At 41.0% G+C, this 24,311-nt stretch overlaps 1 protein-coding gene across 7 annotated transcripts in view; it reads left to right on the top strand.

Annotated features, from left to right (window-relative positions):
- Positions 1 to 24,311, top strand: part of PRR16 (proline rich 16) — a 398,943-nt gene that overhangs the window by 225,147 nt on the left and 149,485 nt on the right. For 5 of the 7 annotated variants that reach the window (XM_085212852.1, XM_085212855.1, XM_085212853.1 and 2 more), the window contains exon 1: positions 10,225 to 10,978. The exons of 1 other annotated variant lie outside the window; for it this stretch is intronic. In XM_085212852.1, coding sequence (XP_085068978.1) covers positions 10,817 to 10,978 — 162 coding nt within the window. In that variant the 5' untranslated portion in view covers positions 10,225 to 10,816. Of the gene's footprint in view, positions 1 to 10,224; positions 10,979 to 24,311 lie in introns of those variants that run through there. One more of the 7 variants, XM_085212856.1, reaches the window with a different exon arrangement.

The raw sequence follows: 24,311 nt of genomic DNA, 5'->3' as shown, positions 1-24,311 counted from the left end.
TATGGAGGTTGGTGGCCCTGCCAGTGGTGGGGGGTTGGAGATTCATGATCCTTGAGGTCCCTTCCACCTCGGGCCATTCTGTGATTCTGTGTGTGATTCTGTGAACTCTGGGAGTTCTGATAACACTTTGGATCCTAAAACAAAGCACATTTTTAAAAGAATCTCTCTTTTGTACCTGGGTTATTTGCTTTATGCAGCAGCAAACTACTAAGAAACCATTAGAAGTTTGGATCCCAAAGTTGCACATACAAGAAGTCAGTCTAACTGTGAATTTAGGAAAGGTATGATCCCACAAAATTTAAGAACTGGATTTTAGATTCTAATTAAATCTCATTTGAATGTCAAAGAGAAAGAAGAGATGCATTCAACAGTAGGCTGAGCCAGGAAAGTTAGATATAAACTGGATGAAGTGTTTCACTGAAATGTTACTTTATCAGATGACACAGGTTTAGGACTGTTAAAGCAAAATAGAAGGTCATCACTCTGAGATATTTATGCAAATTTTAATCAACCTTTTGACCTAAACAGCAGAATTGAGCAGAATTTTAATAAGCTGTTCCTGGCGTCCTCTGTAGTTCTGTTTTGTTGTTTTGTTTTTATGTTCCTTTTTTAATTGAAATATTTATAAGCTTGTCAAATTCCAAAAAAAACAAGGTAATTTATGTTAAATGGGGTTTATTGTGTCAGGCTGACTACTGATGCAATGATTTAAAGTGAAGAATAAAGAAGAGAAATCATCAGGCATAGATGAACATGTTTCCATCAAGTCTTCTAATCTATATTATTTCATGTCTAGGTGAAGTCTGAATTAGTGTAAGAAACTGAGAAGTTATGCTGATAACGTAAATTAGGTATCTTTGGATTTCAAATACTTGACCTGTGGCAAGAGTGCTTTCTTTAACTAATCCCTTGATACCAGAACAGCCCAGCTTTGCTGTTTCTATACACAAACAATACACATTTTGATTAAACTGTGGCATGTTTTCTATCTCTTACACTGTAAATGATATGAGGCAATTTCTTTTTATTTTTTTCACGTACACTTTTGAAAGCTTTTTCTTAGTAGATTTATTATGTGCGAGATCTTTCAGAGCCAGAAATCAATACTAATCAAACTTTGCATTTTTCAGTGAAAAAAAAAAAAAAAAGCAGTATGAGTGATTTATATAGCAACTCACTTGACATCTGCAGTGAGAGAAATTTAGGTACAGCTACTGATGGCACGGAAGTGTTCACAAATACAAACTCATAAGCACAAATATACGTAAACATACATATATACATAAATATACATATATACATACATATGTGTGTAATGTAGAAATGCTTTCTGCTGTTTCATTTCCCATTTCTCCCGTTTCTTGCAAAAAAGAAGATTCTTGGTTATGAAAAAGTTAAAGCTGTGTTGCTCCTGTGTCTTTCAGCTGGGATTTGAAATAAGGGCACATAGGCTATAGAATCTTTATTTTTGGGAACCTGTAGCTAAAAATGGTAGTGACAGTTGTAACATAATGCACTCATGGGACTTGACTCTAAAAGTTTATCCTAGGAACAGATATACATAGGGCGAAGGGGAGTTCTGAGTCTTCCTAACACAGCCACAAAGATTTGCAAGCTCTCTGGAACTGATTCAGAGCTGAGGTAGGCAAGTATGGCCACTTTGAATGACTAGTGAATGAGACTTTTGGATAACTGTTGTAAATATTGAAAAATTCTTTCAAAACAACTGGTCTTGCTTTGTAAAGAAATATTTGAGAAATTGTATATACTAGGATGCATCAGTCTGTAATTTATATTTTAAAGATAGGACATAGGATCCAACAGACTGCTAGTAATGATCTGACTGATTCCAGAGAAACTGACTATAGGACTTTGCAAGGCAATTCTTTTATAGAAAGCATTGTTTAAAATGAAAAAAAAAAAAAAAAAAAAAAAAAAAAGCATAGTGGAAAAGCATAAATGGACACATTAATAACAGATAACAATAACATTATGTAATAATTAGAGAACAAATAGTGAAAACATGACATCTCTTCATTTGTAACTGTCTGAATTAAGAAGTAGAATACAGGAATATCTCTCAATAGCATGAAAAATTTGGGGTGGTGCCCCTTGGTGTGTGAAGTTGTCATGTTATGTGCCTGTTCAGTCAGGCACAGGCAGAAGCAGCGTGTCACTACCTCATGGGACAACGTGGCACTCACATAATCCAGTCTTATGCTCACCACAGTAATGGAGCCTTACCATTTACATTGCTGGCTTTCCTCTCCTAGCTGGTAGTACGGTTTTTAATATAATTTGAATCTGGAGAGTAGGGGAGGAATTGATATAGATTCACTGCCAGCCAAAAGATCAATCTAAAATGAAAACCTGAATGCTTGTTTTGCTGCATATGAAATAAAAAATATTATAGTTTTTTAATCGCAGTAGCTAGAGTTGCCTTTGAGACAGAGGTGGTGTATATCCTCTGTTGGCTTGCCAAGTAAAGAATTTCAATTTTTTTCTTTTGTATTCTTGCTACTTGCTTTTCTGTGTTTGAGTTATTCATTTAATCTGCCATTTGTCTTGCTTGGACTATTCTGATGGAGGCACTTTAGGAAAGAAGCCAGACAGCGTTTTTTTGCATGCTCCAGATGTTTGCAATAACATACTACTGAGCTGAATGCCAGCAATAAAGGGACACTGCTCGAACAGGAAATACTTTGCATCTGACACCAACCAGTGTGTCTCTAGGGGAGAAGAAGTTACAGATTTGTCAACTGACAGTTAGCTAGTAAGAAGAAACAAACACAAACAAAAACATCTTGGTAAAATCAGAGTAAGGACAAAACTTCCAGTAACTGATTTCGAAGAACAAGTACAATAAATGACTAACATAAAATATTGCTCTAGGATTGCTGGATTGTTGCTAAGACATATTCAGCCACAGTTCTACTTTTAGTCTTACAACCTGAGTTTCTGTTTTTAACAGAGAAAAAAAAAGAAAATTCTACTCTTTCCAAAAAGTTATACAGAATGTGTTCAACAAAGGAAAAAAATCACCATTTTTCTTATACTTTAAAAAACATTGGGGTGTATATGTGCAAGAAAGATGGTATAATCATGTTTTCCTTCTCCTGACCTATTTCGTATTCATATTTTGTCACATTTAACACTGTACTGAGTCACATTAAGTCAGACATTTTTGATAATTCTCTCCACCAAAAAAGTGGATATTGAACTGAGCATTTATTGTGAGAACAAAAATACATGTCTGCATTCTTCAAAGACATGCTGACATGTTGGCTTTTGATGTCTTATTCCCCCAGATTAAACTAATAGTATTTTTATTTTGTCTCTGCCTATCCTCTGGCTTATTGTCAAACCAAGCTCATACTGTCACATAGGTACCATAATCCAACTGAATTTGGGTTTATTATCATGTTTTACCAACTCCATATAAATTAATTGGATGAGATTCACTTTGAAAAATGGATCTTCGTTGAATTAAAAAAACTCACAGATACAACTGAGACATATTTTTAAAATAAGATCATCTACATCTAGGTACAGAAAGACAAATTTTCAGGAACCAAGCTATTCATAACTCTTCTTTGGCATACTTTTCATAGTTTTTCACATTTTCAGAGAAACATCAATAGCTGAAGTTTGGCTGAACAAAGCCCAGTGCAGTGTAGTATTGGGGAATGTTCCAGACAAAGGATGGTTCACTTGCTGTCATTGTTTTACAGCTTTTCAAGAGGCCTGATGGAACACTACCACCTCAAAGAGCACTGGTTTCAGGAAGTTTATCTTCCAGCAGGGTAATATTTCTTACTTCCTCGCAAAGAGGTAATAAATTTTGGGAGCTGATATTCTGGTCCAGAGACATTTATACAGGTTTCTCTTTGGACTTTGTTAAGTAATGTGACACTCCATCCTGAGCAAATTGATGGAACCAAACATGAGTCATGCATGGGAGACATTTTGTTCAGATTTACTAGAGAAGCTCTTGCATATAATTCCTTATGCTGGTTCAAAATACTTCTGCAGTTTTTGCCACCACATCACTCAACAATGGACTTGCCAGATAAGAAAGTAACTTGTGTTGCCACCCATACACACTGCAAACAACATAAATTTGTATGCCATTTACCTTCAAATGAGAAGCACACACTCTAAGATGTCCATTTTGCTTCTTAAGCACTTAGCTCCATCTTACAGTTCTCTACTATAAATAATCAGAGCTATAACGTTTTTAAAAATACGGAAAACCATAATTTGAAATATATGTGGGTTGAGCACTTGACTAAAAGCACAGGACAACAAGTTTCAGGCTATACACATGGCTCATCTACTTTTAATCAATATTAAAAAGAGAAGAGTTAGAGGAGTAAGGCAAGAAAGTGGTGCACTCTACTTTTATCCTGATTTCTATTATATTTGCTATTTATTATTTGTAAGTAATACAGTTAAACTCAGAACTGTGCACTTTTTTTTTTTTTTTTTTTTTTTTTTTTTTGTGATCCGGATTTTCTGTTTCAGGAAAGCATACTTAATTTTTATTCTTTAACTGAAGGCAGCCTTTCAGCCTCTACTCAGATGAACTATTATGATCAGGAATGTAAAACAGCCACTCTTCAGCGTAACAGTAAAAGGATTGTGTACGAAAACAAACAAATAGGAGGCATAAAGCTAAATAGGGTACCATTTTCCCATTTTGGGGAAAGATTAGCCCTCTAGCTCACTACTCTTCTAGGACAGAAAAGATAACAGATCAAAAACTATGGTTAACAAGGGCTTGGAGTGGAAGTCAGTGGCTTTGTACTGCAGCTTTTTATTATAGGGTAGTATGACCTGTCACACTAATGCATGACTAATTCAGAATTTTTCAATGAATATTTTAGTTAGTACCTGTCCAGAATGATAGCTGGTGGCAATTGAAGCTTTCTTTTATAATTCCATTTAGGAAAAAAAATACAGGTTTAATATTTCAGTGCTCTCTTGTCATTTACACGGAGTATTTCCTTTGCAGACAAACTCAGAAGGAGGATATAAAATAAATCAAGGTTTCATTTAATTGTTTTCAAAGCTCATTAATTCTGCAAAGTAGCTTTATGTCTGCTAAGCCCTCTAATTTTGTTTGGAAAATGTGAAAATGTTTTAAATAAATCAGAATATATGTTTTGCTTGGCAGTTTTTTCTATTACTACATTTGATAACTGGAACAAAACACAAAACAAATACCTTCAATAGGTAACAGGAATCACAGAATCACGGAATCACAGAAACACCAAGGTTGGAAAAGACCTACAAGACCATCCAGTCCAACCATCATACTATTATCAACAGTTCTCATTGAACCATATCCCTCAATACAATATCCAAATGTTGCTTGAACACCTTCAGGGTCGGTGACTCCACCACCTCCCTGGGCAGCCCATTGCAGTGCCTGACCTCTCTTTCAGAGAAGTAGTATTTCCACTACAACCTCCCTTCAGGTAGTTAGAGAGAGCAATGAGGTCTCCCCTGAGCCTCGTCTTCTCCAGGCTGAACAATCCCAACTCCCTCAGCCACTCCTCATAAGGCCTGTGCTCCAGACCCCTCACCAGCTTTGTTGCCCTTCTTTGAACACGCTCCACGGCCTCAATGTCTTTCTTGCAGTGAGAGGCCCAAAACTGGACACCGTACTCGAGGTGCGGCCTCATCAGAGCTGGGTACAGGGGGACAATTAGTTCCCTGTTCTGCTGGCAACACTGTTTCTGATGCAAGCCAGGATGCCATTGGCCTTCTTGGCCACCTGGGCACACTGCTGGCTTATGTTCAGCCGAGCATCAATCAATACCCCCAGGTCCATTTCCTCTATGCAGTCTTCCAGCCACTCAGCCCCAAGCCTGTAGTGTTGGCTGGGGTTGTTGTGGCCAAAGTGCAGGACCCAGCATTTGGCCTTGCTGAACCTCATCCCATTGGCTCCAGCCCAGCTTTGCAGCCTGTCCAGATCCCTCTGTAGGGCCCAGACAGATCCACACTTCCAGCCAACTTGGTGTCATCCGCAAACTTACTGAGAGTGCATTCAATGCCCTCATCCAGGTCATCAATAAAGATATTGAAGAGGACAGGCTCCAGCACCGACCCCTGGGGAACACCACTTGTGACATGTCACCAGCTGGATTTAGCTCCATTCACCACCGTCTATGCCCAGCCCTCCAGCCTCATCCAAGGAGTGCACCTGTCCAAGCCATGGGCTGCCAGTTTCTGCAGGAGAAGTGGGAGACAGAGTGTCAAAGGCTTTGCTGAAGTCTAGGCAGACTACATCAACAGCCTTTTCTTTGTCTACCAGGTGGGTCACTAGATCATAGAAGGAGATCAGCTTGGTGAAGCAGGACCTGCCCTTCATCAACCCATGCTGGCTAGGCCTGATCCCCTGGTTGTCCTGCACATGCCGTGTGATCTCCTTCAAGACAATCTGCTCCGTAATCTTCCCTGGCACCGAGGTCAGGCTAACAGGCATTGTGGAATGAGCCAATGGCCTCCTTAAGAAATTTCTGAAACTGGGAAAATCCAATTGGGCCACCCATGTCACTGATGTGGTCAAAAGAATCAGTGATTGCTGGGGAATTAATGGTTGTCTCTGATTTCATGCTTTCTGTCCCAAGGCCCCATCACTCTTGCCCATTACTCTCAATCCAGATGCAGATGAGCTGGAGAAACCCTCTAATATCTCTGGCCAGCCTGTATTGGTCGACTTGCCTAATGTGAAGTCTGTCTCTCTAACTTTAATGGAATCCCTGAATAAATATACTTGGAAGGCTAAGGATGTTGAGGAAAAAGAATATAAAATCAACACTTGCTGGATTGATCCCTTGTTTTAACCACACAGATGAAGCCCAAAGAGGGCAACTCAGTGTCTGCTTTTATTTTACAGAAGACCTCTATGTGACCCTGATTGAATGCAGAAAGGCAGACAGTTGATTTTAATCATTTATATTTCGTTTATTATCTTTGTAACATTCAAAAATTTAGGCTGGGTTTGTAGAGTAAAATGTCAATTTTGTTGTTTTGGTGTAATCCATGGGTCACAATACTTGGAACTATCAGTTATCTCCTTCAAGAATTTGGGAATGAAGGGAGTGGTATAAAGAACTCTTTTATCCAAATGGCTGAGCAAGTAGCAAACATTTATAACCTAAGAAACTACAGGGTCTGTGGAAGACCTATGGGATTAAAACCTGGCCTTGGTTGCTCCCAAGTGGTGGGCAAGTAATTACAGCAGAATTGGTTGCAGCACCGACTGGGAAGATAAGAATATGTCTCCATGGCTAAACCAATATCCCACTAGGAAATGTATTGTCTGAATCAAACTCAGCCAGGTGGTATCTATGTTGGGACTAGCAATTGCACTTGAGTTTATCATACAATGAGCTATGAGACAGGAAACCGCACTTATTATAAATTAATAATATCATTTTATATAGGGGAAGGATTTCCTAATTTTTGTTCCTACACAAACACTCTGTTCCCTGAAGCTGGAGGTATGTATTGCTGGGAACTCCATGCTGGGGCTTGGAGGTGTAGGTGGTGCAGAGAAAAAAGTGATACTGGTAAAGGCTGGAACTGTAATGCAGCAGGACATCCTTTTGGATCTCTCAGCACCACATACATACATGCTAAGGAACATGTAAATTAACCTGCTGCAAAATGGAATGGACCTTTTGAAAATGGGTCAGTAGCACTAAAGGGACATTACTGAGTTTTTGGCCATTGTGCATACAAGCAACTACCTTACCTTATGGCAAAATGGATTTTTAGTGGGATGCCACTAAAAGGCAATCCTGCCTTTCTCAAAAACTTCTTTTGCTGTGTTGCCCACACGATGATGCCATCCATGTATTGCAGGTGTTCAGGAGCTCCCCACTGTTGCAGCTCACCCCAGATCAGCCCATGACAAATGACAGGGCTGTGTTTCCACCCCTGGAGCAGTCTATTCCAGGTGCATTGGATGCCTCCCAAGTACAAGCAAACTGTGTCCTGCACTCTGCTGCCAGAGGAACTGAGAAAAATGCATTGGTGATGCCAGTTGTGGCATATCACTTGGCTGCCATTGACTCAGTTCCTACTGAAGTTCTAGCACGTCTGGCACAGCAATGCTTAGCAGTGGTGTGACTTTATTCAGGCCACTGTTATCCCCCACTCTCCATTGGACTTTTGCACTTGTCATATGGGACTATTGAAGGGTGAGTGTGTCTTTCTGATTACTCCATGGTTTTCCAGTTGGTGAATCAGCTGGTGCATGGGAATTAGGGAGTCCTTGATGGTGTGATACTGCTGCTGGTGCACCAGTGTAGTAGCAGTTGCCTCCTGCTGTCCTTTTATTCTTCAAAATTCCACAACAGAAGGGTCCTGTGAGAGAGGGCCCTTGAAGTACCCTTTCCAGAGATAATCTACACTGAGGTCTCAAGGCTGTTTGCAATGCGGTGCTTTTGTCACTCAACTCTGGTAAGGCTCACTTCAGTCTCCAAAGCACTTAAGTCTTTGGATCCCTATCACTGCAGAAATGCAAATGGCTTTTGGCCCTTTATAACTTGATGGCATTAGAGTACATGATTCCATCCCAGCTGAAACTAAGACATATGGGTAAAGCCTTGTCATGACTTCAACTAATGACATCTCATTAGTTGAATCAATTTTTTCTCATGAAATTATTAGCAGTAGGAGGTGCCAGGACTTTACACCTAGAAGATAACCAGTAGGTCGCTGTTAGAAAAGTAGGGCTAATCATGACTTGATTAAAAATAGTTAGAGGGCTTGTAGGAAATCTAGCAGTAATTTTGCGACAATGTTGATGATTTCCTCAGAAACATATTAGAAATCATCCCGTAAGTATTTGAGCTATGCTATGTCAAGGTGTATGCAGCATTCTGTTACGCAGTATCCTTCATTTCTGTCAGAAAACAGACTGCTTTCATAATTTTAAATTGGGTACATGCAGGGTTCTACATGAATAATTTCACTAATAGCTTATTGTAACTATTCATCTATTTTATTTATAGCTGTTCAAATAACGTCATTGATGAACAGCAGCTGAACACATTATTAACTTTAAACTTATTCAACAACTTCTGTATTTCTTTCTTCCTTGTTTGGTGGTGACTCGCCTGGAGATTCTGCATTACTTTGCCATCTTCAAAAATCATATGATGCCGCTGCTCATACAGAAACTGCTAAGCAAAAATCACCAGCAGGGATGCTTTTAAACATCATTGTTAGGAGAGCTTCTGCTTTAGTGAGATGAAAATAACATGTCAAGAGATGTGAGGAAAGTCAAGAGGAAGGACATGGGCTCTTCTGGAAAATGGCTTCCTTGAAATTGTTTGAAAGTTCTGAGAGATGCCACATAAAAAATATATATATGTATATGCGCACTAGCAAATGATTTCAGCCGAACACTGCAGGTTTTGTAGAGGTAAAAAGTGCACAGATAACTACACGTAAATCAAGACAAGAAAAAGCATGCTGTCAGCCTGTCTATTCATATCCCAGTCCCACACCCTCTCCAGGAGCAAACTGTTCACCACTACATGAGACTTTATACCACATACAGACACACGGCTCCGGGCGAGGTTTCTGCTTCCCCTGCCCTGCTTTATCTATCTTGAAACATCATAGGTTGCCAAAACCCTCAGAGTATTCACAGCACCAGTCAGTTGCAGCCAGGCAGGCAGTCCTGGAGCTGTGTTTGGCTGTGTGCCCTCCCCGTGCAGCTCGCAGCCAGTGGGAGGTAGAGGTACCCAGCACAGGTCCTACCACCCGAATGTGCCACCTGTTCACAGTCACAAGAAAAGCCACCGGGTGAGGGATTTCTGGCAGCTGTTTTCTCGTACCCCACAGACTCATCTCAGAATGCTGCTGGAAAGAATGCGTGCTCATACTCAGCACGGGCTCCCACTTCAGAGCCAGGCAGAGTTGGGCAGCATCCCACCAAACACTTCTGGCACACGTGCATTTTTTTAGCGTCAATCAGATCAAATGAAGAACTTTTACTTCTCGATTAAGATATAATCTCCCGTGTGTTTGCTAGGCAGCAAGCAGCGGTCGGAACAGACTAGTGAGAAACTTTTACCAATGGGTGGCATGTACGAACACTCTCCTCACAGGGTCCTCACGGCAGCACCGTCCAACCAAGCAGGAGCCAGCGCGGCCTCCTCCCACGGCAGTGTAGCGTGGCCGGTAGCGCCAAGCGCTGACTTTCCGCACCAAAACTCGGCACTACCGCCGTCCCCTCGGACGAGAACGATGCCGTGAGGAGCGCTTCCCCGCGGAGCGCTGCTCCGGACAGGCGTTTCTGTCCAGTGGTACCGGAACGCGCACCCCGCGCCCCGCGTGCGCCGGCTGATGCAGCGTCGCGCACTCCGGGCAGCGACGGGGGAAGGAGCGCCTCTTCCGGAGCAGCCGGCAGCCTCTCCCGCTCCGGGAGCGCGGCGGGGGAGACGCGGCGGGGGTGACGCGGCGGCGGGCGCTCCTCCCCCGCTCCCTCTCCGGACTCGGAGCGGAGCGAGCGGGGCCGGGGCCGGGAGGCGGTGCGGGAGGGGCGAGGCGCAGGCGCGGCGTGTTGCAGCTGAGCCCCGCGCCGCTCCCGGGAGCCGATGGCAGCTGCACAGCGCGGCCGCCCGGCGGAGCGCGGCGCAACGCGGCGCCCCCGGCGGAGCGCGATGCGCGGGCGGGCGGGCGGCGGCGGCGGCGGCGGCTGCGGCAGCTCTGGGAAGCGGAGGGACGCGGCCGGGCGGCTCGCCTGACCTGCGTGCCCCTCCATCCTGGCTGCGCCGGGCTGTCCCGAAGGATGTCCGCCCAGTCCAAGGGGACCGCATCCTCTTCCTCGTCGCCGTCCGAGGGGCCGCCGGCAGCCTCTAAAACGAAGGTGAAGGAGCAGATCAAGATAATCGTGGAGGATTTGGAATTAGTCCTGGGGGACCTGAAAGACGTGGCCAAGGAACTTAAGGAGGTGAGAAGCGCCAGGAGCGGAGAGCTTCGTGGCCGGTCCTCGGTCTGCCCCCCGGGGTCGAGCATCCCCGCCCGTAGGCTGGGTGTCCCGCTCCCATCGGGGCTCCGCTGCCGCCTCCGCTCTTCCACCACTTCGGGGCGGTGGTCCCAGCAACTGGTGGCCCGTGCCCCGAGGCAGGGGGGACTGCGTCTGCCTGCGGCGCGCAGCGCTCCGGGACGGGCGACGCGGATGGAGCGCGGCGGCGCCGAGGGGTTCGCCCTGCGGTTCGGCGGCCGGGCGGCTGTCGGGGCTCCCCGCCTCTCGCTCCCTCCAGTGTTGGTAAGGGCCGAGGGTCCCGCAGTCCGGACGCTCGTCCCTTGTCGGCTTGGCGCAGCAGCGCGACGGACGGAATCTGCCTACCTGCCTCTCCAGCCTGTACCGAGGCCGGGCAGGATTTCCCTCGCTGTCTTCCTATTGCCGGTGGCGAGTGTCACCTCTGTTCCATTAATCTGCAGGCGGAGCGCGGTGACTGCGGGAGCTGGGAAATGTTCTAGCTGAAGAAAAACTCCTGTTTGTTATCTTGATTTTGCAACACAACTGGTCGACAGATGGTTGGATTATGCTCCGAGTTCAAATCCAGGATCTCAGTGCATTGCTGTATAATCCTGGATTTGACATTTTTAAGAGGCTGTGTCTTTTGCTATTAAATATTAGTTTTCTATTTTAATAACATTGTCAACAAGTTTTATACAACGGGCTTTGGCCATCATAGGCAGTCTGAAATTCACCCAGTGCTTTGTATGAGGTTGATGTGTGCATCAACACACTGCTCATAGCTGCTGGGCATCTCACTCACAACTCCCAGATTTTAAGAAAACAGTTTCTCTTTTCCTTAAAATGCAACTGTCTGTGCTTCTTTAGCTTTAGTTTGGATATTTTAAAGTGTAAGCAAACACTGTCTGTAGGACTGCTCGGCAAATGTTCACAGACTGATAGAGCAAACGGGCTCCTGTTGGTGCAGAAGCACATTTTTCAGGACCTGGAAAGGATGTCCTGTGAATGTAAATCATTCTCTGCACAGCATACTCCCAGCTTTCCTCCAGTTAGCAAACAAGATCTCTGTTGGTGGAGGTCATGTGTCATCATTTACTGTGGCATGTTTTATCTAAGCAAACAGGTCTATTCTGTCTGACTGCGTTTGTCAAAGAGAATGGGATTTACCTCTTGCTTGTGTAGAACTTATTTTCCCAAACAGAAGTGAAATGTAAAAAGAAAGTTGTAGGAGAATGGTCCTGTAACTTCACTTATGAAGTGTGGTGTGTGCGTTGAAAGGTGATAGGATTGCAAAAACACCTCTTTTGAGAGAAAATACATATGCATATATCTAAAAAGGGTAGTGAACTCTTATTCATAATCACACATGAGTTCCTGAATAATGTTTTTCTTTAAATATCTTACAAAGATGATATCTCTGATACTCTGACAAGTGAGGGTTGATATGCAGTTACCTGCTTTTTTACAGCATTATAGTTGTGTTAAATGCTTTGCACGGCATTCATTTTGAAAAGTTGACAGAAGACTGCCATATGAGCACCTCAGGTTGTTTGCCTTTTATAGTAGGACTAAAATCTGTACAAGGCCTCTTGATGCATCTGCAGTGTATACTTTTTAATGTCAAAGTGAGATAATTGATCTTATAAATTAATAATTATGCTTTCTTATGGGCGATAGGATGCACGGGCAGGTGTTTCATTAAAGCACGGAGGACTCTGGTCCAACAGGTCAGTTTTGGTGTATTATGCTCAGAAGTGTATCTGTCCTTGGTCAGTGCTTCCTTCTTGCAGGACCATGCCAGGTGTTAAACCAGCGGATGTAAGTTTGCATTTCCCTGTTTCACTGCAGATTGTGTTTTTCCAAAAATGTTTTGACAACTCTTTATCTTCGCTGTCTGTTTGCTGCATTCAGGCTTTTGTGCTCCCTTTTCTGTTGTTCCTACGTTTGTTCTTTTTTTTTTTTTTCCCCCTGCTTTGAGTGTAAAGCATTCTGAAAACACTCTGTTTATATCACTGTTACGATAAATAAGACTTACATTCTGCATTAGTGGAAGGTTATGAGGGTTATTTTTTTCCTTGTCTTTTTTTTTTTTTTTTTTTTTTTGCTCAGTTGTGGTAATGTTTACTCACAGTACTGAAAATTTGTCACTTATAGAATGTTGCTTTTTTTTTTTCTCTGTTTGTGTCCACCTCCTTGTTACTCTTAATTACCAGTAATTATTTATTACATAGTATTTATTATAGCAGTTTAAGTATTGGGGCAGACTGGATGTTTTCTCATAGTATCCTTCAGCATCCCTTTGTAAAGTTTTATATTAAAAATACTATCAAATATTGTTGTTTCCTTGCTTCTAAGTAGACAGTTTTTTAATGGTTTGGCTTATCAGATACGTTAAATGCTAAATGTTCTTACATTTAACTTTCTATTGTTTACTTACAGGAATGTTTTTGTGTCTGTCCTTTGTTCCAAAGCCTCTTTTAATGGATGCTGTAACAGCTTTTTGGTTTAAACAGGCAATCGGTAAGAAATTAGGGAGAAGATGGGCTGTTAAATCCATTTTGTACATTTTCTGCAAAAACACGACAAAACCATGTGTATTAAAACACGCACGTGCCAGGAGCTCCATATCTCTTGGAAGCAGAACATCTCCTCCTTCTCTCCTTATTTTTCGTCTGCTTAGGTCCAACAGGAGCACAGGGATTGGGGCTGGAGAAGGAGTGACTGGGAGGCATGTTGGGTGGGGTGATCCAAGTGCAGACTTTGAGTTCACCTATGGCCTTTGCTAGGGTGCAGTAGGAAGAGGCTCAGCCACTTGTGTCTTCTTGCTAGAAGTGTGTGTACCTGGCTTTGTGCTGGAAGGGATTACTATTCCAAATGGATTTGAGTAGCCATTATTTGATGAATATTCCAAAGAAAAATCAAAGGAGTGCCAAAAGATTGAGTAACTCTGAATATTTCTTTAGTCCAGGCTATTGCATAATTAAATTGTGAAACCTTCCCCAGGGTATTGAATAAAAGACCTTTTTTCTCTGCAGTGGGTTTAGGAAGATGATTGTTACTAAGTGTTCGCAAGTAAAATTTATCCATCAACTACTCTGTAATGAGGTGATGAGCTCTATGGGAAACTGGAGGACTGGGCTAGTCTGAAGTATTTTGAATGCAGAATGCTCAGGGAAGCTCTAGTTCTCTTGACTGACTTGAGAAGCATTGTGCATAAGGGTGTGCTTGTGTACTTGGATGGTGGGGCACGGAGATCCACATTTTTAAGTCTTCGCTGCTTTCACGTTGGATAATGTCAGACATTTCTGAAGCCTTGTACTTGTTTGTTTACATTAATGAAGTATTTCCTAAATAATGTGATAAATACTTCTAATTGTAGTAAAAACTCATCATGCAAAGCAAATTTCTGGAAGTTATGTGTGAAACATTTGCATAGCTTTTAAGTGGCTAAATGTGCTCCTCCAGTCTTTTATCAAAGGGTAGCAGCTGTGTAGCTATTGACAATGTTTAGGATAATCCAAAATGGAGTTTCGGGAGAAGCAGAAGGCATTGCACACGCATCAGTAAATTTCCAGTCTCTCTTAGGCTACCTCCTCAGCTCTAAATCCTTCCAAAATGTCTTGCTGAAGGAATGAATGAATAATCCTCCCTCGCTTTACTGCTGCTTTTATTTGCCATAAATATGTGATATATAAAACTTGAGCGTGACTTAACAGACAGTGTTTTCCAAATGACGATGGAACTAACAGATGAAAAACAAAACCAGAAAGACACACAAAGTTTGTTACAGGGGTAGATGACCTGTTTCTATAATCAGGCCAGTTATAATGGTTTTAGGTGTTTGGAGGCGTTGGTAATATCCACTTCCAGCAAGATCTGCAGTACTACATCTCGTCTATATTGAGCATGTTAAACCAGTGTTTTCCATTCCTTTCTAGTCTTAGCTTATGATCCAAATGGCAGTAAGGCAGTTCAGGTTGTTGCATGTTTTTTGGGAATCTAGAAAGCTGCAAGAGGGTTAGAGCAGTGACAGTCAATGCTGTCCCAGTATCTCTGATCCACAGGCAGAAATATAAGCAGTGTTATGAAAAAGGTGTTGGATTCGTATTGCAGCATGAAGTGGGAGGGGTTACCCATAGGTAGGGAACATACTGCATAGATGCCTGGGGGTAGGCAGAGCAGTGGCAAAACACTTCAATCCCTTCCTTCTTTTGAGGCTCATCCCTGCTTCATCTCTTCTTTGGAATCTCTACAGATGTCGTAGAATTGTAGACTCCTAGAATGGCCTGGGTTGAAGAGGACCTCAATGCTCATCTAGTTCCAACCCCTGCTATGTGCAGGGTCGCCAACCAGCAGACCAGGCTGCCCAGAGCCACATCCAGCCTGGCCTTGAATGCCTCCAGGGATGGGGCATCCACAACCTCCTTGGGCAACCTGTTCCAGTGCCTCACCACCCTCTGGGTGAAAAACTTCCTCCTGATATCTAACCTAAACCTCCCCTGTCTCAGTTTAAAACCATTCCCCCTGGTCCTGTCACTATCCATCCTTGTAAACAGCTGTTTATGTTTTGTCATGGTGCTACAGCTTCTTTTGCTGGTAGCTGAAGGCAGAGGTTGTTAAGCGTGTTTCTTCCTACTGTTAGGAATCCAGAAAATGCCCTTCTTAAATACAGCTTCTGGATGCCAGCACTCTTAAATGGAGTGTGCCCTCCTCCGGTAGACACATGCTCTGTATGGGGCAGTATCTATGGGAGACACTGAAGCTCTCTTAGTATTTCCATGCCTGTAGCTGGAGTTATGGTCCAGTTCATAGACCAGGACCAAGGCACCTTCTGTCATTTGGCATTGCCTAATCCAAACCTTGCTTTTCTTTTCAGCATCAGACTCTTTTTCTGATTTCTCATTGCAGTCTTTGGTGACTGATGCAGCCACGAATCCTAGCTGGATGTTTATTGTAAGTACAGAGTAAGATTCATTATGTAAAGAAAGCACTGCACACAGCTTTGTTGTGATCTGCCCAGGGGTCCATACAGGGCCATAAATACTCACTGCAGGTAAATGAATCATAATTTTCCCTTCCTTTCATTTCTTGTGCTCTGTGAACCATTTCTGCAGTTACACAAAATAGAGGAAAGCAGGCTGTTTTTATGTAAGATTATTTTGTAAACAGTGTCAATAAAGTTAATAGCGCTAAAAGGTAACTATCTAACTTTAAAAGTGTTTTAAGCTTGCCAGAACCTGACTAGATGATTTGGTACTTTGTGAAATTGCTTTGTGTCTGTAATCAAAGGTACCAATAAGCTTTTGTGTACCACAATGAAAGGAATAACCAGCATAAATATAGAGCACTTATTAATATCAAGAGGCTTGACAGAGGGCATGCTGTCAATTTGTGCTAGCTGTTTTGTTTTCCTAAACACTCATGTCAGCTACTTCGTTCCCTTTATGCAATACTAAGCTCCTGATAGTAATGGGTATTGTGCAACCATGAGCTAAATAGAGCATATATAAATCCAGTTTTCAAATAAAAACAGTACCACAGTGAAAACGTGTATCTTTGTGCTGAAATATGAACTTCACCCAATCTGGGCACTACTGACCATGATACAGAAAACATAAGTAGTAAGGCAGGAAGTCTGGTCTGTTGCAGCCAGGCTTTTGAGACTGACTTCAGTGGGAACAAAAACAAGTCTTGGGGAAGCAGAATTTAATTTCAGTCTTCTTCATTTTTATTAAAAGTTCAGAATTCAGAAGAATCAGTTGCTGCCATATATATATATTTATTTATTTATAAGTGTCACGCAAAAACAGTGTTTTCGTTGAGTACTGTCATTGACATTTTGCAGACTTTTGCCATTTGCCTCTGAAAATTAAACAATACTTCTGTTCCCATTACTCACATTTTGGAACAAGTTCTGGAACACTCTTCCCACTTCTGAGTCAGGAGGTTATAGCCAAGTTACTTCTTCCAGTCACTTCGTACTCAACAAATGTATTCTCCTTATGGGGGAAGTGGGAGAGAAATGCGCATGTCCTTGAGTTTAAGGAGTACTTTCCCTTGGTGCCTAATTCGTAGTATCTTTGTGAACTGCATCACTGTCCTCTTCTAGTTTTCATCTCATTTAGAACTGCAAAATGTTGGTGGCTTATAGTTCTTGCTAGCCCTGTTCTTTGGAAGGACAGCGAAGTGAATGCTGAGAAGCCTCACAAGTAACTCATGCATATCGTGTTTGGGTGTTGCCATACTGAAATATTCAAGGGGATTATTGTAGTCAGACAGGAAGAGCAAATGTGTCTATTTTGCACATGTGCTGCTGTTCTTGTCAAATAAACTGCAGCAGCAGCAGGTAACGTCAAGATAATACCAGCTATCTTATGTGTATGTCAACAGTTTGCAGGCCAGTTTGGCCTAGTTCTATGACTAATGGGGTGTGGGGATCCATGGACCCACACCCCAGGAAAGGGAGAAGGGGAAAAAGGGGAAAAGTCGATAGGGAGATGGGCCTAAAAACAAAACAGTGGCAATGATCTGAGAAGGAAAACTAATTTACTAAAGAAGATACAGAAATGCAAGATAACACGATATAATAGAATATAATTGGAATTGAGGCTCATAAATCAACTAAGATGAGAGAGAGAGTGTCCAAAACCAAAGGCCTTACTCTAATGCTGAGGGCAAGATGGCTAGGGAGCATGCACTACAGGCAAGCAGCAAAAGGAGAGAGGAACATCTTGTGACTTGTGAGCAGTTCAATATTTCCCTCTGAACAGAAGATGGAAAGAGTGAAAAGTTCTCTGGGATATGTAGTTCTTCTTTTCTGAGAACCAGGTACCCAGAAAATCAGCAGTCCGTGTGACTGGTGAATAAACTCTTTAACTCCCAGTGCTCTACATGATGTTACGGTGTGGAATACTGATAACAAATTCATAGAACCATGACACTGTACCTACATGAGTCTTTGTTTTATTCTGCTACTTGTGAAAGGGTTGAGAAAATCCTGCAGCATCTTTCTGGCTGCTGTGCTCATGTTGGATGCTTGGAGTGGGGCGGGTGGGTGGCTGAGCCGTCGGCATTCCTGTTGATCTGAAATTCCTGTACTACAACTGATTGCAGTGGTGACAAGAAATTATAGAAGCAGTACTGTCAGTTGCTGCTTTTGCAAAAATAATGGTATGTTCATATGTCTTTAAAGGTTAACAAACTCATCCATCCATTGTTTCATGCAGCATGTGCCACATCGCATCATGAAGACTGAGGGCACTGGTGTTGAATCCCTTCCAGATTTCATTGTAGTTTTTTTTTTCTCAGTAATCTGAAAAATCATCCATTGTTGAAACGCCTTTCTTTTTTTTTTTTTTCTCCTGCAAAACTTTTTTGATAGCAATGCAGTGCAATCCTAGTCTTTCATCTGTGATGGTATTATACTCTTCTCAGCCACAGAGTGTCCACAGATCTTTCAGTGAATTGCTCCAAGGTGGACGCAGAGTAGGACATCCTTACTTTCACTGTAGTGGTTTTTGTTGTAAGTAAGACAATTTTTGTACTTCCTAGAACAAAGACAGAAGTTGATCATTTGGTTAAAGTGCGACTATCTGCACAGGGTTCTAGAACCTATATGGGGAGACAAAGCCTTCCCAATGAGGAGGAAGGTTTATCCTTTCCAGTGAACTACAGAAAGTGAGCTTGAAGTATTATGCTTGAAGTCATGTTTTGATATCTAATAACATCTTACCCTGTTTTTGTAAATTACTTTAATGGAAAGTGTATTAAAACAGGCAACTTAAGGAAATAAACCCAAACTGAAAACATTAATAAAACATGTTGAGCTTGCATCTCTATAACAGGTGATTGGTGTGCACTCGTGTCATTCACTGTCCCGCCTGTATCAATTATTATGAAAAATCAAAATCAGTATATTTATTTCTTTACTGTGGCATAAGAAAAACAAAGAATAATTCTTTTTTTGCATGTTTTCTCATTGAGATTCTTCTGTTTTGTTAGAAATGGGTGAAAATAATATGTTCACAGCATTAATTCTCTAATTTCTTATAAGTGCATATACTAATGGAATAGTAATTGTCCATCTAAAATAATACAGTTCACTACTTATTGGAGAGTGTTGATGTTGAAAGAGGACCTCTGGAAATCATCCAAGCCAGTCTAGAGACAACTAGAGCAGATTGCTTGAGATCTTTTTTGGTTAACTGTTGAATATTGCCATGAATGGAACTCTCTGGGCAACCTGTGCTTGTGTTGAATCACCTTCACAGGAACAGTGTGTTTCAAGATGTGCCTGTTGCCTGTTCTTCTCTCATTTAGAGGAGGAGTCAGTCTTTGTCTTCTTGCTTCCTCCTATCAACTGTTTATATACACTGAAATAAGAATTATATACATTGAAATAAGCCTCAGGTTGGATGCGCCAGTCTCTTGATCATCTTCCCAGTGTTTTCCTTTTTGTTTTAGTGAGTTCATATCTATCTTGTACTCCAAATGTGGTGTCAAATACTCAGATATATATTGAATTAAAGTGCTATGTTAACATTAGCTTCCCTTAATAAACATTTCTTAATGTGAAAATATAAAGTAAGGTGATAAGGTGATATACATACTATGTTTCTTCATTTAAATTGCAGTAGTAAAAGATTATTCACTTATCATTGTCTGTGATTTGAATCTGCATTTTACTTGCTTTCAAAACCAACAATAAATAACAAATTTGCAGTGTGAGTCCATGTATGGATACAGTGGATGCAGACACCAAGAGACTAATGCGATCATCTTCTATGACGAAGTGACCTGCCTGGTGGATGAAGGAAATCTATCTGGACTTTAACAAAGACTTTAAATCTGCCTCCCACAGTATTCTCCTGGAGAAGCCAGCAGCGCATGGCTTGGGCAGGTTTATTCTTCACTGTATGTTCGGGCCCAGAGAATGGTGGTGAATGAAATTAAAACCAGCGGGCAGATGGTCTCTAGTGGTGTTCTCCCTGGGGTCGGTATTGGGGTTATCCCTATTTATTATCTTTACTGATGATCTGAATGAGGGCATTGAGTGCACCCTCAATAAGTTTGCAGATGACACTAGGTTGGAAGGAAGTATTGATCTGCTTGAAGGTACGAAGGCCCTACAGAGGGATCTGGATAGGCTGATTGCTGAGCTGAGGCATCTTGGCTTGTATCAGAAATAGTGTGATCAGAACTATTGTAGCAGAACTAGTGCAGAAGAACTAGGGAAGTGATCGTCCCTAGCATTGGTGAGACTTCCAGTACTGTGTTCAGGGCTTATCGCTACGAGACATTTGAGGACTTGGAGTGTGTCAAGAAATGGGCAATGAAATTGGTGAAGGGTCTGGAGCACAGATGTTACGGAGAACAGCTGAGAGAACTGGGACTGTTTAGTCTCGAGAAGAGGAGGTCAGAGGTGACCTTGCTGCTTTCTACAACTACTTGAAAGGAGGCTGTAGTGAGGTGGGGATCAACCTTTTCTCCCAGGTAACTAGCAATAGAATGAGAGGGAATGGCCTCAATCTGCGCCAGGGGAGATTCAGGTTGGATACTAGGAAAAATTATATGAAGAGTGGTGGAGCACTGGAATAGGCTGCCTAGTGAAGTGATAGAGTCACCATCCCTGGAGGTGTTCAAGAAACACGGAGATGTGGCACTGAGGTATATGGTTTAATGGGGTTTGGTGGGCTGAGGGTTGGACTTGATGATTTTTGAACTTTAATGATTTTGTGGCTGCTATGTATATCATTGGGCATTTGTGAAAGGAAGTAAGGGCTGCAGCTCTTACAAGAATACTAATCTGTCAAATCCTTGCATGAGACTATGATATGTCCCTTTCCCCACCTCCAGATTAGATTGTCCTGGAAAACCCAGTGTAATTACTCAAATGATGTGAACCATCCAGGTTATTGTTGTTCCTCTTCTCCAGCTTCTGCATATGTGAATTTTTGCTTTGATTTCTCAAATTCTGTGCATCATACTAGTTCTTCCATTTCCACAGAACTCTTCCTTTTCTTTAATTAGCCCCTTTTCGCTTTTCCATCATTGCAGTTTCTGGCGTTGCTGCAACTTCTGCCCTTTATCCATGTCACTGTCATCAGCTATCAAAATGACATGTTAGTTCTTTACAGGAAGGACGTGACACGTGTAGGCTGTCAAAAATGAGCATGCTGGTCTGTCTGTTCTTGAAAACAGGCTCAGGAATATTGAAATCCTAACGATGGTCTTAAAAACTTCAGATGATTCTTTAACATACTAACAAGATGGTTCTCCTCATGCATCCTTTGCATGCTAGTAGGAGATTGTCCTGTGCAGGACTTCAAAGAGGTGTTAGTCCTACTTTTGACTCAATTTCCAATAAAGTATAGCAACAGAAAGCTCTGCTGTTAGATTGTTACTACAAGCAAAAAACTTCTAATTTGAAGTGAATGTTAGTCTCAGCTAATAGTTTTCCAGCTTCCTAGTTCAGCATCCAGAATATTTAAAATTCACCACATCCTTCCTCAAAACACTGTAGTGCTATTTTGTGTAATAAATGATTTTCAGTTTCCAACTAGAATATGGTCCTGATGTTTTTCCTGGTAGTTTCAGAGGCAATTTGACTGGGCTAAGTTTACAAGAGCTTATAGTCTACTATAGTGCTATTGAGCTTTATCTGTAATACTATCTGTACCATTGGTACAATCAAGTCTTATTGGACTTGGATTGCTTGAAGGACAATCATTTTATGGGAAGTTAGAGGTTTATTGAAGCAGTGGCATTTGGATAAAGAAATGTCCTGTGCGTGATCATGGTGTCTGGTAGCTCGTATCTTTTATTTAGCGTAGGAAACTATACGAACTTATTTACCTTAGCCAATGAAGTAATTTCTGTTTCTTGAAATTCAAGTGCAAATGGTATTATGGTCCTGTAAGGCTTACAGAAAATGGATGGTTTGACCAGACTGGGAGTCTGGATTGGACCAGACTATGTTGAGGCAAGAGAATGAGGAATTTGGGATTACTAATTTTTGTTTTTACCTGCTGACAAGTGATTTGGATTCACTTATTTTTCAGATAGTGCTTAGATGATAGCAAATTTCATACATTTTTTTATGGTTGGATTGCAAGCACTTCAAATCATGTGAAAATACATCAGTAAATAATTAGTTTCATTAGCTATCATAAATCTAAAAGCAGAATCTTCTGTGGTGTGATACTGCGTAGTTGTCTGAGCTGTGATGTTAACTTAGCGTGATTAGTGTAATATAAAATAAAGTGTAAATGAAAAGTTTATGAGACAATACAGCTGCACAAAGGAAAACAAATAAAAATAAAACTCACAGTAAAAATTACACATGCAAAAAACCCCAAGCTATATTATTACACAGAGCAATCTTTAAAGTAGAATTGGATGGATGGATACTTTCTGCAGTAAAAATCAGAATAGTTTAGGTGCTGAGGAGGTTAAGCTAGAAAAAAAACTATGCAAAGTGCACTGTGAGAGCTTTTTACTTAAAACAGACTGTACATACACTGCCTCTTTTTTTCAGATTGTCTTGAGGAACTTTTTTTTTCACTGTCCCTAAGGTGGTCTATACTGAGTAAAGTTAATTAGATCTTAATAAAGCTGTGCCACCTCGTATTAACTCAGTCACTAGCCTTTTGTCCTTAACTAGTGCCAGTCATTCTGGGGGTTTCCAAGTGTATGTGTGAGAAGTTGGTGTTTGATTCAAGGGTTCAGAATGTTCTTTATGTCAGGAGAAGGTAAAACCATAGTACTTGTAAGGATAATAATCCGTAAGTATTGCAAGGTTACAGGTCTTTTATCTAAGGCTGAAATTCTTCATTCACCAAGGAATTGTAGTGTAAAACTACACAGGTAGTAATTTTACATTTACATGCTGGGTAGCATATGGAAACGTTTTTCAAAATCTTCAAGAAAATCAGTCCCTTAAAACCTAAAAAAGCTTTAAAAGGTCTTCTGGATTCTTCTGTTGACTAGTATCAGTTGCAAGATTCTAAGTCTATAAGAATAAGAAACCTAATGGTAAACCTGCATCTTAAGAATGGCTGCAGAGTACCATTTTTAGGAGCTGCAACTTATCTAATATCTTGAATCTTTACTTCAAGTTTCTTAAAAATAATAAAAAAGAAAGAAAGAATACCACTTTTTTAATAGTTCAACAGAATGTGTAGCATGCATGGAAAGTTACTTCCTCCATAATTTGGTAGTCTGCTGCAAACCTACAATTGCATTAGAATAAGAGTTATTCTGGAGATTGATTGTTTAACAAATGTTAGACAGTGAAGAGTACTAACAGCAAAAGCTAATAAATAACCCCTTGGAAAAATTCTTTCTTCAGCAAATATATAAACAACCCTCTTGATACTTTGTGCTTTGAGGTTAGGTGTAGTTATAATAAACTTACGGATTTTGCCTTTTTAAAAAATGTTTTTGAAGATCTTGTGGTTCATTTGGTAAACATGAAGCATGCTTCTGTTTAGTTTTCACCACTTCTGACAGTAACTTCTCTTGGTACGGTATTAATATCATAGTAGTTTGTGACAGCCATTCTCAAATGATTTTGATTTCTTTTATAGCTACCCCTTGTAAAAGTGGCAAGGCTTATAGGGAATTGGGAGTGAGACTTAACTTTCTAAAAATCAAATTCTTATTTTAATAACTAGTTTGTTCTTACAGGCAAAATACTTCTCCCAGGTTCACGCTTGGGAAAAGTACTTCAATAATTCAGTACTTCGATGCCTCAGTACTTCAATACTTCAGTAGCTCAATAATTCTCAGCTTAATTTATTTAAATTAATGTAAAATAAGGCATCATTGTTATCAGTGCGAATTACAGATCTGATATGCTTTCCTTCTATGTATGGTTTCTTAGGCATAAAAAGCAAATTACTGGAATGCTGATTTACTCCGATTACATCTTGATCAAATGGAAATAACCACTGGATTTTACAGTAACTAAATGTCTTAAATGTCTGTTTCCAATAGAATTATTTGCTAACTGGGTTTCTGTAGAGTAACTACAGTCCAGCAAAATGCCATGAAGTAATTGTTCTTGGAAGAACTTTGTTTTATACTTTGCACGTAGCATGAGGACAAGACCTTATTAGCATCTTACTTTCTTCTAATATAGATTAGTAGCTAATGTGTGACCTTTAAAGTTTTCTTCCAATGAAGGTGATGTTTTTGTAGTCTGCAATGCAATACAGATTTAGGAAGCAACAGAACAGTGTTTTTTTGTGAATTTGAACTATTTAGTCTGGATAAAAATCCTCAAATAGGCAAACAAACA

Source organism: Meleagris gallopavo, chromosome Z, assembly GCF_905368555.1.
Source record: "Meleagris gallopavo chromosome Z, MGAL_WU_HG_1.1, whole genome shotgun sequence".
NCBI lineage: Eukaryota > Metazoa > Chordata > Aves > Galliformes > Phasianidae > Meleagris > Meleagris gallopavo.
The sequence above is the reverse complement of the archived record's forward strand: the minus strand, read 5'-3'. Positions and strand labels throughout refer to the sequence as shown.